Below are 20,411 nucleotides of genomic sequence, written 5' to 3' on the forward strand. Positions count from 1 at the left end.
AGGGATTCAGCATAATCCATGAAGAGCGTACACGAAAAAGGCACAAAACATGAGGTCATCCTAGCACTGAGGTTTCCATTGAGATAAGCTTTTTTGCAGACAGACAGGCAGGACACTTGCACGTGAACTACTACTACAGAGAAGTAAAGGACCTACTACACTGTACATCATCATTTCCCGACATCTACCACCTCCAACCCTTATTTTGTTTGTATGAGAAAGAAACCCCTGAAACTAGAACAAGTGGATTCCATTGGATTAACAATCTCAATATGAAACCTATTCAGATGGAGTGAGCACACTGTGCTATACAGGTGCACAAAAGCCTCCATTTAAATGTCGACATGGGGAAATTTACAAAAAAATAAATCAAAGGAGTCACGTGACCACATATTAACTCTGCTCCCGAACGTCTACTCTTGTGCCAGCTCAGTCTTGCTGAACATTAGCTTTACCCAAAACAAATGCCAGGATTATTGGTAGTGCAAACTCAATGAACCTAGGAATCATCGTGTGAATGTTCCCACACCTAGACACAACAGGAGAGATTTCACAACATGTAAAAAAGTTGTGATTTGTATTAACAGTCATTAGAAAATAGGGGAAGGGGAACTGGAGTTTACAAGTAAAGAGATCAATGTGGTGAAAAATATTTCTCTTACATATATACATATATATATACATGTATATATATTTACATTTTTTTTTTTTTTTTTTTGGGGGGGGGGGGGGGAGGTTTGGGTCTTAAAAGGGTTTGTCCAACAAAATGTGTTTGTTTTTTTGTACTTTCGTCCCTCAGTCCACCTCCCGATGCCTGGTATCTGCCATGCTGGAATTTCTAGTGCTTTGGTCAACACCTCAAATTACAACTCAGCCAATCATTGGCCACAGCAGTGTGCCACCTCAGACAGTGGCCGAACAGCAATGTGATGTATTGACCACAGCTTCAGGAAGTGCAATGGATATCAGGTGCCGTTATAACAAAGGGAGCAAGCAAGGTAAGTACAGTTTTTTTTTGTTGTTTTAGCAGGAAACCTGGGCATATTCGTTGGACAACCACTTAAAGTGTACATTAACACATTGATAACTCTCAGAAGGTTTCCCGCTGCAGGAGATCTGCTGCGAGTTCTACTACCATTCACTTCAATAGGTCCGCCAGCAATCTGAAAATCTGATATTCCGCCACATAAAACATCCCCTCTTATATCCATGTTCTCAAGATTACAGGTCCCAGATGTTTGACTTTTTAGTGATTAAACATTTACCCTATCCTAGTAGAAAGAAAGTCCTGTGTAGACTTCTAAGCAATTCCCCAGTGCAAATCCTTGTAAGTAAGACCATGAGCTGTGCATCATAAACTTTTTACAAAATATTTAGACACTCACTGTTAGATGCTTTGCAATAGTTTTTTCTTTATTCGGTCATTTTCGTAAAATTCAAAGCTGTAACATTCAAAGCTTGCAGGTGTTATGTTCGGCATACAACCGTCTCTGCAGAGATGATATTCACTAGTCGGGAGCCATCAGGGTCATGAGTGACGCATAAGTAAGGGGGCGTTCCCCCGAAACGTCGCGTCAGACCCTGATGGCTCCAAACTAGTGAATATCATCTCTGCTGGTACGGTTTTATGACGAACATAACACCTGCAAGCTTTGAATGTTACAGCTTTGAATTTTATGAAAATGACCGAATAAAGAAAAAACTATAGTAAAGCATCTAACAGTGAGTGTCAAAATATTTTGTAAAAAGTTTATGCTGCACAGCTCATGGTCTTACTTACAAGGATTTGCTCTATCCTGTGGATAGGAGATATGTTTTGTGTTGCTGGAATACCCCTTTAAAGAAACTGCATTTTTGCATCACTGCATTCCAAAAGCAGTGATTTTTATTGGCACTAATTACGGGTACACAGAATGTTTTTAGAAACTTTTATTATTTTTAGAGACAGAATATTTTTAATACTAATTAATACTAAATAGGCAGGTTAGGCAGCCGCCTAAGGCCTCCCTCTTGAGTTGCCGCCTAATAATTTACACTGAATGGCGTACAATATGTAATTAGCGCTTGTATATATTTTTTAGTTATGAGTGTTAATGAGGGCCTCATGTTCGAGTTTAGCCTAAGGCCTCAAAGTTTACAGCCACCTCTGCTTTGTTGTCAGCAGTAAACTACATGAAAAATAAACAGGATGGACCAGGCCCTCCAGAGCAAGAAATGCCACTGTCCGCTCTGAGATGGGGGTGCTGGCTCCCTTTCTATTTACTGTCATGTATTCTGGATTACAGCATATGGCTATAAATCATTACATCTTATATTATGTTACTTTTTATCTGGGGAGGGGGAGGGGGTTTCTTCTTAAAGGGCAAGGCCACTTGGCTCTCCGCCCACATTTTTCACAATGTTCTCTCGGGCAGAGTCTCGCTTCATAGTTTCTGAGGAACAATAAGACGACTGTCGTTCTATTGTTTGTTATAAATAATAGTTGCGTTGTCCAACAGCCTATTGCTGCTCTCCGCAGAAGTCTTACAATGGCTTATATGCTTCTTCCTTTTCTTAGGACTCATGAAGGTTTGTGAGGCCTCGTAGCTTTAAGATTTTCTTCCACTTACCTTGATTAGTTACTATGTGTTACTAAAGTGCTAATGTGCCACTATGTGGTGACATCCTTATTACTATGCACTGTTTTGAACAGCGCAAGAAACACATGAGAAAAAGTAATTAGGCTGGGTTCACACTACGTTTTGTAACTATGGTTCCCGTATACGGCTTCATTTTCGGCCGTATGCGGTTTCCCGACCGCAGGCAAAAACGTGGTCAACCGCGTTTTTGCCTACAACCGGGAAACCGCATACGGCCGAAAAAGCAGCCGACCGGAGGCTGCGGTCCACTCTGGTCGGCTCATAGACATGCATTAAATACGGTTCCCCTATACGGCTGAGTGCGGGCGCGGTTTTAAGCCCCCCCCTCCTCCCAGCCGTATACGGGAACCGTAATTACAAAACGTAGTGTGAACCCAGCCTTACCCAGAAATTAGTCACTGTTCAAACTTTGTATGTGTTACAGAAGAAGACGGCTGCAAAACTACAACTACTGCATGCGCTGGCAGTCAGGTCATGCTGGGAGTTGTAGTTTGGTAACAGCTGGAAAACTGTTTTACAGCAACATACACTTCCAAACTGTATGGAGTCGCATGCAGAACAACCCCTGAAATTTCTAATTGTCAGAACATAGAATAGTATTGTTCATCTCCGCCTGCTGTAATCCAAAAGAGGACTTTGATGTTTATGTGTCCTTAAATTGAATGTCCACCACTGAATACTCTTTTGTTTATGTCATCTTAAAAGGTTCAATATTCTGTTTTTAATGTATCTTTTTAGCAGTTGGAGCTCAGTTTTTCAGTTTCAGCACAGATGTTGGGCCCCCTAAGGCTGCATTCACACCACGTTTTGTACATACGGGTGCCGGATCCGGCGGAGGGAGGGGCAAACCGGGCACTCCCGTACCCCAGCCGTAGCAGCCTGCGACTCCATTTTCTTTAATGAGCCAACCGGAGTCAAACGGTGACTCCGGTCAGCTCAGTTTTGACCCGTATGCGGTTTCCTGACTATACTACAGTTTTAGGTCTGGTCCAAAATCGCATAGGGGTCAAAACTGAGCTGACAGGAGTCACCGCTTGACTCCGGTCGGCTCATTAAAGTAAATGGGGTACGGGAGCGCCTGGTTTGCCCCTCCCCCAGCCGGATCCGGTGCCCGTATGTAAAAAACGAGATGTGAATACAGCCTAAGTCACTGACTGCTGCGTTCCAGTAGTTTAAGCGCTTTATCAAATGTTTGTTATGTTTCCTATATTCACTATGTTATATGTTATTTATCTGCATTGAACCTTTAAGAGTGAGGAGCAGTGTGAACCCATGTGACCCTGTATGCCCTATGGGAACCCCTAAGTTGTTAGCCATATAGTGTAGTGGGGGAAGAGTTACCCCAGTCTAGTCCAGTCTAACCCTAGTGCTACTGCTGAGGTCAAGTGTGGTAAAGGTGTGAGATGTATGCGGAGAAGCTCTAAAGGGAAGTCCAGAACAAATCTCTTCTCAAGTCTCAACCAGCCATTCTGCAAGGGATCCCCAGTGGAAATTCAAGCTCTGACGAAGAAAGTCACAGGACCTTGTCAGAACCCTAGCGGGCTGAAAAATCTTCAGTCTCATATGAAGTCAGTATTAATTCAGTGGGTGAAAAGCACCATAAGTCCCAGCAAGGCAACAAGGCTCCCAAGGCTTTACAATGCATTCTCTCCACTCTGTGCCATACTGTTTGTGTGTAATACCATCTGCACCAGCTCAGTAAAGACAGTTATCCGTAACCCAACGTCGTTGCGTTTCTTTACTCCCCGTGTCTGGCCCAGGAGAAGCTGTCTCCATCCTAGGACCGTTTATAGGCTAATGGTGCCCCAGCTTCACAAAGTGATCAGGTATTCCTTGCACCCCCCGTGGCACCACAGGGCCTATGGCTAACCCCCCAAAATTTTCATTATTTAGATGCTGTAACTAAATAGGTTGGGGTGCCCTGATGACACAATTTGTTACAGTTTCTTGATATGAGGGTATATAGTTTGTCTGACAATTCAGGGAATAAGTCAGATGGGCGTGAACTTAATTTAAATATTAAGAGTAAATATCAGGTGATGGGCGGTATTTTACAGTCAGGATGGCTGAAGGTTTTTCATTGAGGGACATATATGCCTTATACACACCCCTGACTGAATAATCCCATCCATCATCTGATATTTACTCTAATTATTGAAATTAAGTTCACGCCAATTTGACTGATTCCCTGAATTCTCAGATAAACCCTCATATCTCCGGAAGAAGTAACCACTAAAAGGTGTGTGATCAGGGCACCTTAACCTATTAAATGATAATGCAATCTCATTTTTGGATGGGGTTGGCCGCAGACCTCTTTGAAGAGGACTTCTCATCTATAAAACATTTAGTTATTTATATGATTTTAAAGGAGCTGCAGATGCACTAATTCCAACACAACTTTTACTTCTTTGCTATGCCAACAGTATAGGGGCTTTTACTATTGGGTTGACTATCTGCACTTTCTATTGAAAAGTCAGATGAGCAGGAACTTTATTTCAAAATAGGGTGTGAAAGATAGACTCACAAGAGTTATTAGGTGGTTCATGATTATATCCTAGGAACAGGATTTACATCTCTAAGGGGGAGATTCAGGGCCGCCATCAGGGGGGTACAACCCATACACCTGTATGGGGCCCGGAGCTTCAGGGGGCCCAGACATCCCTGGACCTTTTTTTTTCTTTCTTTTTTACTGGCTTGTCAGTGAGTGACTGCGACTGTCACTCACTGACCGCTGGCGCTGTGTGCCCGCAAGGACTATGACAGGGCCTCATAGTCCAAGGGGCCCGCACATTTCTATTAATTTACCTATTTCTAGGGCACAGACCCCTTAAGAATTATTGCAGGGCTGGACAGGCCAGGGGCTGATGGGAGTAGAGACGTCATGTGCCCCGCGCAGGCACACACGTCTACTTAAATCACCTGACCTGTCCCTGCCTACTTCCAGCAGCAGCCTCACGCAGTTGCACCGATCCCCGGCAGGGTAGGTGAACTTGCGGGGGGGCAGGGGGGGGGGGGGTTGGGTGTTATGGAGGTCATAAGAGGTGCAGGGGAGGTGATGAGAGTTGCAGGGGGGTGATGAGAGGTGCAGGGGGGTTATGAGAGGTGCAGGGGGGGTGATGAGAGGTGCAGGGGGGTTATGGGGGTGATAAGAGGTGCAGGGGGGTGATGAGAGGTGCAGTGGGGGTTATGGTGGTGATGAGGAGTGATGAGGACACAGAGGATAAGAGGGGTGTGTGTGTATATATGATGTGTACGCATGTATGGCAGAATTATATTCAGGGTACAGTGTGTGGCAGGATTATATTTAGTGGGTACAGTGTATGGCAGTATTATATTCAGGGTACGGTGTGTGGCAGGATTATATTTAGTGGGTACAGTGTATGGCAGTATTATATTCAGGTACGGGGTGTGGCAGTATTATATTTAGTGGGTACAGTGTATGGCAGTATTATATTCAGGTTACAGTGTGTGGCAGGATTATATTTAGTGGGTACAGTGTATGGCAGCATTATATTCAGGGTACAGTGTGTGGCAGTATTATATTTAGTGGGTACAGTGTATGGCAGCATTATATTCAGGGTACAGTGTGTGGCAGTATTATATTTAGTGGGTACAGTGTATGGCAGTATTATATTCAGGGTACAGCGTGTGGCAGGATTATATTTAGTGGGTACAATTTATAGCAGGATTATATTTAGTGGGTACAGTGTATGGCAATATTATATTTAGGGTACAGTGTGTGGCAGGATTATATTTAGTGGGTACAGTGTATGGCAGTATTATATTCAGGTACGGTGTGTGGCAGTATTATATTTAGTGGGTACAGTGTATGGCAGTATTATATTCAAGTTACAGTGTGTGGCAGGATTATATTTAGTGGGTACAGTGTATGGCAGTATTATATTCAGGGTACGGTGTGTGGCAGGATTATGTTTAGTGGGTACAGTGTATGGCAGTATTATATTCAGGTACGGTGTGTGGCAGTATTATATTTAGTAGGTACAGTGTATGGCAGTATTATATTCAGGTTTCAGTGTGTGGCAGGATTATATTTAGTAGGTACAGTGTATGGCAGTATTATATTCAGGTTTCAGTGTGTGGCAGGATTATATTTAGTGGGTACAGTGTATGGCAGTATTATATTCAGGTACGGTGTGTGGCAGTATTATATTTAGTGGGTACAGTGTATGGCAGTATTATATTCAGTGTACAGTGTGGGGCAGTATTTTATTTAGGTTACACTTTCTGGCAAGGTTATAATGATTACTGTCTTCATGCAGAGGATGAGGATCTGCTGACAATGTGAGGAGCCAAAGATGTCTGGATGTCAGACTCTGTGCTCCAGGCCTTGAGCTGTGTGAGGGGCCCCAAAATTTCTAATGGCAGCCATGGGGAGATTTATCAAAACCAAAGAAAAAATTGCCCAGTTGCCCATAACTTCTGTTTATTTTGCAGAGTCCTTGTTAAAAATGAAAGAAGCGATCTGATTGGTTGCTATGGGCAACTGTGCAACATTTCCTGTGGACAGGTTTTGATAAATCTCCCCCTAAGGGCCCATTCACACTAAAGATTTTTGGTGTTGAATTCCACTCCAGAATTTTGCTTGGAAAATATGATGCAGTAGCCTCCTATTGTTCTCAATGGGATTCCGCTGCACGGTTCACACTGCAGAATTTTGGTGCTGGAACCCCAGACTCTGCTGGAAGAATGTTCATTCTTTTGGTGGAATCCGCTCCAAAAGGCATTGCTGTCTATTCAGACAGCGCATTTCCAAGCTGTCCCAGTGCTGGCTTCTGCTCTACACAGAATCTCTGTGCGGAATATCTTTAGGCGGAGATCTTGAGTGTGAGTGAGCCCTTAGTCTCATAATAAAACCACAGTCAACAAAATGATAAAACCCCTATATCCTGGGAATAATAATGATGGCAACCAGGTCTATAAAATTATATTTAAAAAAACGTACTTTGTTAGACTAATCGCAGATCCTCTTAACTACTGTTCAATGCATACGTAGTGGCAGAACATTTGATGATTATATCATTTATATGATCTCGGACCAATCATAACTTGAAGAAAGGAGCCCTATTGGTGCTTATATATCCTCAGGAACTTCTGGTTCTTGAAATCTGACCATTTCTTTTTTTTTTTTTACAAATTGCCTTTGATTTATAAAAGATTTCACCAATGGATCACCAATATTCATTCACTGGCAGAAGATAATTTTTATGGGAAGTCTAAAAAAAAAGCCTATGACCTTTAAGATCATTGTAACCCTACTTCCCCTTTAATTTGATACTATTACAATATGCAATGAAAAGTGAGATACTTAAGCAAAAACACTTTTTTTTTTTCATTTTGTAAAAAGAACCTGGAGTTATAATAAAAATAATCTCCACTTTTTTTGGTATTTCATTTCTGCCTTTCATACATGCCTTGATGAACATGTGACCGTATATGATTTTACCCGTAAAACTACTGTTCATTTCAGGAGCCTCATCTTCGTATTCGTAATTTTCGGTATGCACTATGCCAGCATTTTGCATATCATTGTAAGACTTTGTCCGTTTAGGGGTCGACTGCTGCACACCGGAGAAAGGGTTTTGCAATGCATTACCGGAAGTCACTTTCCCATCGACGGGCTGGATCGGAGGTTTCGGTGTCCCATAATAGTTACCTAGGCAACAAGAAACATATTGTTAAAATAAACTACAACCTACACTTATTTCTATACCCTCTCCTTTTCAGTGGAAGACCCTGCAATTTCTTAGTCCTAACAGTATGGGGGGGAAAAGTACTACTACATTTCTAGGCATGGCCAAGGGAGATTCTTTGTTCTTCTGGGTTACTTGAGTTGCATTTACTGGGAGAATTGAGGAGTGCATTGTTGAAGATCATTCATTGCAGAGATTTAAAACAAAAGGCAGCTGGGCTGAATAGCAAAACTTCATCTCGCTGCGAATTTCAATTAGCAATCCTGGGCCAAGAGAGCTTTTGTACAATGTCATGTCAGATTTAGTGTGTACCCGACAGAAAATATAAAATTCATTACCCCCTTCACCCGGTGAAGGGAAGAAAGGAAGAAATGACCCACATCATCAAGCTGCTCTCATTTCTTTTTACTATTGAAGGAGGTTTTTTTTCTTTCCTCCTGTTCGCAAACATACAAAAAAGGACCCTGTAGGCCCAGGATGACTCTTTGGGCAGAGGGAGGCAGACTCCATTCTTAACATCACTTCATCAAACTTTTTTTTTACTTAACCTATTACGATTTTATTCAATTCATTAAAAATATTGTGGGAAAAAAAACTGTTCCAGATACTATTTGGATGTTGTGGCCATGCTGTAATGATAAAGTACTACATACAGTGGTCCCTCAACATACGATGGTAATCCGTTCCAAACGGACCATCGTTTGTTGAAACCATCGCATGTTGAGGGATCCGTGCAATGTAAAGTATAGGACAGTGGTCTGCAACCTGCGGACCTCCAGATGTTGCAAAGCTACAACACCCAGCATGCCCGGACAGCCATCGGCTGTCCGGGCATGCTGGGTGTTGTAGTTTTGCAACACCTGGAGGTCCGCACAGGTTGTAGACCACTGTTAGACCAAGTTGTACTCTAACCTGTCCCCGCCGCTCTGGACCGTCACCGCTCGTCACCGCTGCCCGAGATGTCACCGTCCATCGCTGTCGCCACGTCCCCGAGGTGTCCTTGACGCTCCGGTAAGGCCTCTGCTTCCCCGGCATCCACGCTCTCCGTCGCCGCCATCACGTCGCTACGCACGCCGCTCCTATTGGATGACGGGACGGCGTGCGCAGCGATGCGATGACGTTGATGGAGAGCGCCGCCGATGCAGGGGATCCCGAAGAGGACGTGCCGGAGCCCCAAGGACAGGTAAGAGACCTCACCGGAGCTCACGGGCACCGTAAACGGCTATCCGGCGGCGGCTGAAGCAGTCAGCGCTGCCGGATAGCCGTTTATGCGATGGCCCCGACATAAAAAAAGCATCGTATGTTGATGCTGCCTTCAACATGCGATGGCCTCTGAGAGGCCATCGCATGTTGAAATTATCGTATGTCGGGGCCATCGTAGGTCATCGTAGGTCGGGGGTCACTGTATATGATTTTAAACTTTAGGTTATTTTATGCAATTCTAATCTGAGTAAACGCTCTCATCCTCTCACATCCCATCCTTATATCTCGTCCTCATATCCCGTCCTCATATTTCAACCTCATTATTCCGACCTCATATCACCTCCTCACAACCTGACCTCACATCCCAACCTCACATTCAGTCCTTCTATTCCGACCTCATATCCCGATCCCCACACTAACAATTCTCTGCACCTGCCTTTCGGGCAGTTGACAAGACATTAAAAAGTCCAGGGCAATCTCTGCAGCTTAAGAGTAATGCGATCCGGAAGTCTCATAGACTTACATCGGAGAAAAAACCCCACCCTCACATAAGGACGTGGGATAGGCTTAGGGTTTATATATACCGCTGATTGTTCCAAACCAAAATAGCAGGATTTATTACTAAGGGGTATAAAATCCCCAATAACCATCCACCCTACCGCCCCACTCATGGAGCCAAGAGGCCCAGACCATCTCAGGGCTTGTATGTGGTGCAGGAGGGAAGTGATAATATAATACTGTATATACACTGCAGATGTTTATTGTCAGAGGATTGTTCTGCAAGAAGCCAGCACACAGGAGCAGAGAGATCTGTCTGCAGACATCACAAACTTGCAAACGTTCGCTATTCAGAAGCTGCCTTGAGGAAACTCTGGTAACCAGGCAACCAGATCCGAGACCCAAGAGGTGGCAGCTGGAGCAGACAAAAGTGTATGGAAGGGGAGGGGGCCGCGTTTACTTTCTCCCACAATCAATACTAACTTCCTTATTCGGAAAAGGAAATTCAAAATCTCTCTATTTTGTTATTTATTTTTTAAATAGTTTTAATAGTTACATTTGTTCATTCTCCTAATAATTTACATGAAACATAAAAGAAACAGGTCGGGGCATTAAAAAAAAAAAAAAAATTCAATACATTAACCCCAAACTTTGCACGGAGGGGGGGTACATGAATATAGATACACTAATCTATACAGACTGCTGGAATGCCTAAGTTTTAAGACCATGTTTTGACCCTATACAGTGGGGCAAAAAAATATTTAGTCAGCCACCAATTGTGCAAGTTATCTTATCTGAAAAAGATGAGAGAGGCCTGTAATTTTCATCATAGGTATACCTCAACTATGAGAGACATAATGAGAAAAAAATATCCAAAAAATCACATTGTCTGATTTGTAAAGAATTTATTTGCAAATTACTGTGGAAAATAAGTGTTTGGTCAATAACAGAAGTTAATCTCAAAACTTTGTTATATACTCTTTGTTTGCAATGACAGAGGTCAAAAGTTTTCTGTAAGTCTTCACAAGGTTTTCACACGCTGTTGCTGGTATTTTGGCCTATTCCTCCATGCAGATCTCCTCTAGAGGTGTGATGTTTTGGGACTGTTGCTGGGCAACACGGACTTTCAATTCCCTCCAAAGGTTTTCTATGGGGTTTGAGATCTGGAGACTGGCTAGGCCACTCCAGGACCCTGAAATGCTTCTTACGAAGACCCTCTTTCATTGCCCGGACGGTGTGTTTGGGATCATTGTCATGCTGAAAGACCCAGCCACGTTTCATCTTCAATGCCCTTGCTGATGGAAGGATGTTTTCACTCAAAATCTCACGATACATGGCCCTATTCATTCTTTCCTTTACACGGATCAGTCTTCCTTAACACTTAGCATAAAAACAGCCCCAATGCATGATGTTTCCACCCCAAGCTTCACAGTAGGTATGGTGTTCTTTGGATGCAACTCAGCATTCTTTCTCCTCCAAACACGACGAGGTGAGTTTTTACCAAAACGTTCTACTTTGGTTTCATCTGACCATATGACATTCTCCCAATCCTCTTCTGGATCATCCAAATTCTCTCTAGCAAATTTAAGACGGGCCCAGACATGTACTGGCTTAAGAAGGGGGACATGTCTGGCACTGCATGATTTGAGTCCCTGGCGGCATAGTGTGTTACTGATGGCAGCCTTTGTTACTTTGGTCCAAGCTCTCTGCAGGTCATTCTCTAGGTCCCCCTCTGGGATTTTTGCTCACTGTTCTTGTGATCATTTTCACACCACTGGGTGAGATCTTGCGTGGAGCCCCAGATGGAGCGAGATTATCAGTGGTCTTGTATGTCTTCCATTTTCTAATAATTGCTCCCACAGTATTTCTTCAAACCAAGCTGCTTGCCTACTGTAGATTTAGTCTTCCCAGCCTGGAGCAGGTCTACATTTTTGTTTCTGGTGTCCTTCAACAGCTCTTTGGTGTTGGCCATAGTGGAGTTGGAGTGTGACTGTTGAGGTTGTGGACAGGGGTCTTTTATACTGATAACAAGTTCAAACAGGTGCCATTAATAGAGGTAACGAGTGGAGGACAGAGGAGACTCTTAAAGAAGAAGTTACAGGTCTGTGAGAGCCAGATATCTTGCTTGTTTGTAGGTGACCAAATGCTTATTTCCCACCATCATTTTCAAATACATTCTTTAAAAATCATCAGACAATGTGATTTTATGGATATTTTTTTCTCATTATGTCTCTCATAGTTGAGGTATACCTATAATGAAAATTACAGGCCTCTCTTATCTTTTTAAGTGGGAGAACTTGCACAATTGGTGGTTACCCTACTGTATGTGTGATACTATAGCTCTGTAGAACTAGGTGTAAAAGCTGTAATACAGCATTTGTAGAAATCTATAGGCACATACTGCACCTCTGTAAAGCAGACTATAGGTTTAGGATGTGGACCCCAAAACAAAACAGGCATGTTGGAAATTGAATTTTTGGCAACATCTGGAGGTAAACAGTTTGAAGACCATTGCCCTACTGAGTCTTTCCCTTCAAAGCAGCACCTACAGCCACCAGGTTACACAGAGAACTGCAGACAGCCCCCAGTTGAATGGGGCCATACCGCAAATCCCTGTCAAATTAATGGTACCAATACTGTGTATGGGGGTTTCCTGACTTTTCCCTGACAGAAGACATTGCGGGAAATAAGAGTCTGGCATATTGGATTTCAGAAAGTGGTCAGGCAGCAGCTTACCCTACCTCTCTCCATTGAGAACACATGATTATTTTGCTAAGCCAAATGGTTATGGCAGGATCGGAAGTGATCGCTGTTGCCCAATATCTATTGAAGGTGAAAGGCCACTTTACGTCTCCAGGCCGCACTGTGCATCCAAAAAGTGAAGCTTCAAAGCTGCACTTCAATGGAACTGAGCTGCATTACCACACACGAACTGAGGACAGGGGTGATGCTGTTTTTGGAGAAAATTAGCTCTGTTTTCTATTCCTGGATAACCCCTTTAAGCTCACATCACAGTCACCATCCATGAGGAAATTCTATCTATCTATATATATATATATATATATATAAAACTCAACGTGTGTGTGTTTGTATGCATGTGTGTATGTATGTATGTATGTATGTATGTTCCTCAAAAACGTCAAAACGGCTAAAGATATTAACATGAAACTTGGCCACATGTTACTTATATGTCAACAACAAACATAGGATAGGTAATTTAACCCTTACTCACCCCCCATTTGCCAGGGGCGGGGTTTATGTTTAAAGTCCCATACAACTCTATAGGGAATATATGTTACTGCATAACTTCCAAACGGCTGGAGATATTTCGATAATACTTGGTCATATGTTACTTATATGTCCACTTAAAATATAGGATAGTTAATTTAACCCTTAACCACCCCCATTTGTGAGTGTCAGGGTTTCTGTTTAAAGTCCCATGAAAATCAATGGGAACTGTATGTTCTCACATAACTTCTGTATGGCTGGAGATATTTAAATACCTGGTGCACATATTACGGGTCGGGATAGGAGGTCGAGTTAGGAGGTCAGGATTTAAGGACGGGATTTGAGAATGGGATGGGAGGTCGGGGTATGAGGACGGGATAGGAAGACGGGATAGGAAGACGGGATAGGAGGTCTGGATAGGAGGTCGGGAGAGGAGGTCGAGATAGGAGGACGGGATAGGAGGATGGGAATGGAGGTCGGGATAGGAGGTCGAAATAGGAGGTCGAGATAGGAGGACGATATAGGAGGTCGGGATAGGAGGACGAGATAGGAGGTCGAGATAGGAGGTCGGGATAGGAGGTCGGGATAGGAGGTCGGGATAGGAGGTCGGGATAGGAGGTCGGGATAGGAGGTCGGGATAGGAGGTTGGGATAGGAGGTCGGGATAGGAGGACGGGATAGGAGGACGGGATAGGAGAACGGGATAGGAGAACGGGATAGGAGGACGGGATATGAGGTCGGGATAGGAGGTCGGGATAGGAGGACGGGATAGGAGGACGGGATAGGAGGACGGGATAGGAGGACGGGATAGGAGGACGGGATAGGAGGGTGGGATAGGAGGGTGGGATAGGAGGTCGAGTTAGGAGGTCAGGATATGAAGGGGAGATAGGAGGTTGAGATAGGCGGACGGGATAGGCGGACGGGATAGGAGGTCGGGATAGGAGGTCGGGATAGGAGGTCGGGATAGGAAGACAGGATATGGGGTTGGGATATGACAACAATATATGGGGATTGGATATGAAGTCAAACGCTTTCTCCTCTGTTGATTTTCCTCCCCAACAAGGATGAGGAAGGAAAAAACGGGCAACGCCGGGTTCTCAGCTAGTGTTATATATAAATAAACAATGTCTCTTCCTTCAGCTTACAAATTACTTCTTAAAAATAAAGAAAATGATAACTTTACATTCGTAGATAACAAGTCACATAGAGCCATCTAAAGTATTTGCCTGATTTATTCTATGTATACATCTTTTGTCACCACATAAGGGATGTTTACAGCCCCTGTCCATATGTTCTATTAGACTTGAGCATATGGATTTCACAGAGGGGGCCCGGCCCGCTCAAGATTTCCAATCTATGAACAGAGAGGAGAACTGACTCGACCAGTTCTGGTGGACCAGGCCAATCCATGGTTGGTCATTCCTTTAAAGGTGTAGCATGTACTCTGTTATTATAGAGCTGGCTTAAAAAGATCATTATTCCTAATGAATAAAAAAAAAATTCTGTTAATTGTATCCACTTATTTTTATGCCATGGATGCAAGAACTCTTTTTATAAAGCTTACCATAGGTTGTCCAATCCAAGTTATAGATTGGATATTGAAGTGTCACATAAACATCAACACAGATTTACAGGAAGAACGTATAAGAAAAGAAGGTAGTCCAACATGCCATTCATATATGAAAAAGAGCAGTAACGTTTTGCCCCATATACACTGTGTGAGTCTTTACCAACCTTGACTAAGACTCACATGGTGTAAAGGGTGAAAACATTACTGCTTTTTCATGTATACACTTATTTAATAAATCCTGTGAAACACTGAATGGCATGTTGGACATTTTTTTCTTAAATGTCACAGAGATATGTCAAATGATTTTATTGGTTGGGGTCTCAGTACTGAAACCCCCACCAATCAGAAGAACGAGTGGGAATAAACATGTGATAACACACTTTATCCCTCAGTTCTCAGCGATTTATGTCTTGTTGTACCATAGACTTATAATAGAGCAGCGAGACAAAGACTTCTGAGAGACTAGGAGTAAAGCTCACTACCACATGCTTATTTCTGCTCATTCTCTTGATCGGTGGGGGTGTCAGTACTGAGACCCTGACCAATAAAACATTTTCACATGTCTCTGTGACATGTCAAAAGTTTTTTTTTTTTTTTTAAATAATAGGTACGCTTTAAAATCAGATATAGGGAAGTCAAAATCCTCAGCAATCGATTTAAAGAATGTTGTTATAAAGATACATAGTGTACAGGTACACAATGGCTAATGTTAGTCTGGTAGGTTTGTCACCCACAGCTTAAATAAGCTGTTGTAAAATATGAATATCTGGACATTATAAAAAGCCCAGGATACACTGCAATACTAACAGCATTGCCTATCACTACTATACTGTTGCAATCTTCTACAGTCCAAAAGATTCCTCTATCTAGACCATTGTTTCCCAAGTGCAATTCTCAAGTTCCCCCAACAGGCCATGTTTTCAGGATTATCTTAGGCTGGGTTCACATTACGTTTTGGCCATACGGGTACCGGATTTGGCTGAGGGATGGGAAAACCGCGTGCTCTTGTATCCCAGCTGGACCCAGTCCCATCTCATTCATTTGAATGAGCCGACCGGACTCATAATGACTCTGGCCGGCTAACTTTTGCCCCGTATCCAAAAATGAGCCAACCGGAGTCCCTATCTGACTCCAGTCGGCTCATTTAAATGAATGAGATGGAGGACGGGTCCGGCTGGGATATGGGAGCGCCAGATTTTCCCATCCCCCAGCCGGATCTGGTCCCTGTATGGCCAAAACTTAATTTGAACCCAGCCTTAGTCTTTTACGGGTGATATAATTGTGGCCAGGTAGCACCCCAAGTGTTGTATGGGATATCTTCAAATCATGACTTGCTGGGGGCTCTTAAAACACTGCTCTAGATAAACATTTTATCCCATATTATGAATTTGGTTTGTATAGATTGGTAGTACGATGCCTACATCCTGCAATGGCCCATACTGTGGATTTGTGTAGCAAAGCTTCTAGGGGAGAATACAATATCTCAAGTAGGCACCACATGTTGGCCCAGAGAGTGGCTACAGGACTTCATACATGATAGAGTACATAAAATACATAAAATAATAATTAGCCAAAATGGACAATGTTGGCCTTTTCATTGAATTATTTTCTGCAAATTACATGAAAATAACTGTTTGTGGTGGCAAACAGTAGAATTATGTCTGCCGGTAAGCGTTGCTGGATTTTATTCTTTTTTTTTGTTTTTAGTCGTCTTAAAAAATGCGTATATGTTTGAAAAAAAAATAACAGTGATCTGCTAGTTCAGTCTGGTATGTTGCTGGCATGATCGTTCATACGAATTGTCCCATAAAACTTTGACTGGCCATGTTGTATAGCCAGCTTCACTGTCACCGTGACTTCACTCCCATCTGTATTTAGCAGATATATTTCCTATATTTACCTCTGAATGCTTTCTCTCATAAAAATGTATGACACAAACAGCCATATCGATTTCAACACACTGGTGGGAGTTGAAAAAACCATTGAAAATTCTGTAGGTATCCATACAAATCATCCAAGTGCAACTGCAACCCCATATACAAGCTACAATGGATAACACACAACCCTAAAAATAAACTCCGTCAGCTGTATATGTTGGTCCTCAGACAATGCTAGTCAATTAAATTCTAAAGAAGTAGGAATTTTTAAGAAGTTGGTTTGAGAGGTGCAGGATTCTTCTCATTGCTATTTTGACATATACATTTATACTCCAGTGATATGAATGAACATATCTACGGTAATGTAAATACTAACTAAGGAGGCAATGGAGACAGTCTTATACAGTGATCCCTCAACTTACAATGGCCTCAACATACAATAGTTTCAACATACAATGGTCTATTGTGGCCCCTTGTAACTTGAAATCAGACTCAATATACAATGCTCCAGACAGTCCAGATTTGTGAAACGCGTCAATGGCTGGAAGAACCGACCAACCAGAATGGACATTCACTGGTAAAACACCTGTATTCCTGAAGGGCATGCACTGACTGGCTGTCTGGTAGCGCCCCCTACAGTACAGGGAGGTATTACATGTTCTGTACTCATCTTAACCTGTGCCAAAGTTAGCTGCTCCTTTGGACACCAGGACCAGGCTCCATTTTACTATTTGGGACACTGTGTGTACTGTACAGGACCCTGAAGAAGCTCCTATCCTCTACATAGATAGTGATTTACAGCTCCCAGCAGCTCTTTCTTACTTTTATATGATAGGATTTGCTTTATCTATATTAGTTATCTTCTTATTTTTCTTTAACCCTCACATTTTCCTATTTTTGGATGACATTTTGGGGCTTCAGAACCAATTACCAGGTTTCCATAGAGTTATGGTCTCAACATACAATGGTTTCAACATACAATGGTCGTCCTGGAACCAATTAATATTGTAACTTGAGGGACTGCTGTATATCATGTACTGGAAGCTCTAGAAGCTTCTAAACCTGCAACACAGGCTTCACTAAAGGCCAGGGTTTCCCAACAAATGTGCCTCCAGCTTTTGCAGAACTACAACTCCCAGCATGCCCGGACAGCCGAAGGCTGTCCGGGCATGCTGGGAGTTGTAGTTTTGCATCAGGTGTAGCACCCTGGTTGGGAAATATTGCTATAGGCGGTGAAATAGGCTAAGTAGAAGAAAATACCATCTAGACCAGTGGTCTTTAAGCTGTGGACCACCAGATGTTGGAAAACTACTGCTCCTGGCATGTTGGGACAGCCATTAGCATACTGGGAGTTGTAGTTTTGCAACAGCTAGAGGTCCACAGTTTGGAGACCACTGATCTAGACACCACAGGAAAATGCTTGGGCATGTTGATGATTTTAGTCTGAAGATGAGCTAAATTGCACACAATTCTAGGGTTGCACTCATCACCCCTTTTACTCTAGCTGCAGAAATAAGGTGCAATGGAGCAAATGCGGCTTATAGTAATAAACCTTACATTTCTTATTTGAGCTGGCAATGCATGTAATAGCCAAAGTAGATTTCTATTCTGGACCTGGCTTTATATAAAAACCTTGACAAATCTAGACTCCGAGGTACAACAAGAATAACATTAAGACACATCAAATAACCATATTAACATGCCAGTACACAGCATGATACTCTAACATATTCAGAGGCAGTGATGACAGCAGAACAGACAGATCATTGAAAATTGTAGGTGTTGTAATGCAGAACCCCTAGCAACATGGTAATAAAATGCTAGTATTGCAAAGACTCTTTTAGAATGGCCAGGTGCCTATTTGACAATACTTAATAGTAATAACTCCGCTCACAGTATCGAAACGGACTCTCATTTTCTGCTCCTGCTGACAGGGAATCAGTAATATGGAAAGCATGCAATAGAAATATATCTAAAGACAAAGACTAGAGTTATAAACCAATCAGAACCAATGCTACAGTGCCAGGATCACCTACGGGCAAAGAGATGCCCAGCTATGAGGAAAATGCATTCATGAAACTACAACCTATTAAATCACCAGGGATTAAGCATATAACTGAGCCTCCAGGGACTACGTTCCCAGATCTTAATACAATACTAGGCCGCAGATAATAAATAAAAGGTTCTAGAGTTTAACTTATCAGATAAAATTTGGAGAATGCACAAACACATCCAGAATGAGATCCACATGGGATCTAAGAACACGCCAACCACCACCACTGTGCCACACCAAAGCAGAGAGAATGAACATTCCCCTTACTCAACAGAGAGACATTAAATCATTCAATCATTTTCATAAGAAAAATATATTTAAAGTATTTATTAGCATGTTCTTAATTCATGACCGTAAACTGCTAGACCCCCAGCTTGCAGGAGAATCATTTAAAAAAGTTATCATACAGACTTAAAGGGGTACTCCAGCCCTAATACATCTTATCCCCTATCCAAATAAGATGTCTGATCGCGGGGATCCATTCGGTGGGGACCCCGAATGGAACTGGAGGCTCCGAGTGTGCAACGTGATGACCACGAGGCCGGAGTATCGTGACATCTTGACTCTGCCCCCCCCCCCCCCGTGTGACGTCATGGCCCACCCCCTCAATGCAAGTGTATGGGAGGGGCCATGGCGGTCGCCACGCCCCCTCCCATAGACTTACATTAAGGGGGCGGTCTGTGACATCACGAGGGGGCGAAGCCGTGACATCACGATGCTTCGGCCCCTTTATTGCCCATCATTACGCACAGAGCGAGTTTGCTCTGTGCAGTGATGGCAGCAGGGTGCCGCAGCCGAGATCCTGAGGGTCCCCAGTGGCAGGACCCCTGTGATCAGATATCTTATCCCCTATCCTTTGGATAGGGGATAAGATGTCTAGGGGCCGAGTACCCCTTTAAAGTTTCAATTGGACCAGAGGACTAGTGTGTATTGGGTGTCCCAACTCTCCCCGTTGGTAGAAGTCACAGGGAAGAACCATCAGCTTCTTGCATTTCAACAAGACCTATCCTTTCCTAGAGTAAGTCGCTGCCAGAGCTATCTGGCTTGTTCTATTCTTACCACTTAAAACATATGTGTGATGTCCCAGAACAAGTACACGGTCCTGTACTACCTATAGGCCCTGTCAGGTTGAGTCCCCTGCAGGGTCTCCCCTTGTTCTCCTATTGGTTTAATAAATGGGGTGTATGTTCCTTTAAGCCCTTAAGGACGCAGGGTTTTTCAGTTTTTGCACTTTCGTTTTTTCCTCGTTACCTTTTAAAAATCATAACCCTTTCAATTTTCCACCTAAAAATCCATATTATGGCTTATTTTTGCATCACCAATTCTAATTTGCAGTGACATTAGTCATTTTACCCAAAAATTCACGGCAAAACAGGAAAAAAAAATAATTGTGTGACAAAATCGAAGAAAAAATTAAATTTTGTAACTTTTGGGGGCTTCCGTCTGTACGCAGTTCATATTTCAGTAAAAATGACACCTTATCATTTATTCTGTAGGTCCATGCGGTTAAAATGATACCCTACTTATATAGGTTTGATTTTGTAGTACTTCTGGAAAAAAATCATAACTACATGCAGGAAAATGTATACGTTTAAAAATGTCCTCTTCTGACCCCTATAACGTTTTTATTTTT

The 20,411-nt window shown here is 42.8% G+C and overlaps 1 protein-coding gene across 7 annotated transcripts in view; it reads right to left on the reverse strand.

Moving 5' to 3' along the window:
• The window catches only part of MAGI1 (membrane associated guanylate kinase, WW and PDZ domain containing 1), a 550,433-nt gene that overhangs the window by 123,768 nt on the left and 406,254 nt on the right, over window positions 1-20,411 (reverse strand). For all 7 annotated transcript variants that reach the window (XM_056524555.1, XM_056524556.1, XM_056524557.1 and 4 more), the window contains exon 4: window positions 8,104-8,313. In XM_056524555.1, the coding sequence (XP_056380530.1) occupies window positions 8,104-8,313 (210 nt within the window). The remainder of the gene's footprint in view (window positions 1-8,103; window positions 8,314-20,411) is intronic.

Source organism: Hyla sarda, chromosome 6, assembly GCF_029499605.1.
Source record: "Hyla sarda isolate aHylSar1 chromosome 6, aHylSar1.hap1, whole genome shotgun sequence".
Classification (NCBI taxonomy): domain Eukaryota; kingdom Metazoa; phylum Chordata; class Amphibia; order Anura; family Hylidae; genus Hyla; species Hyla sarda.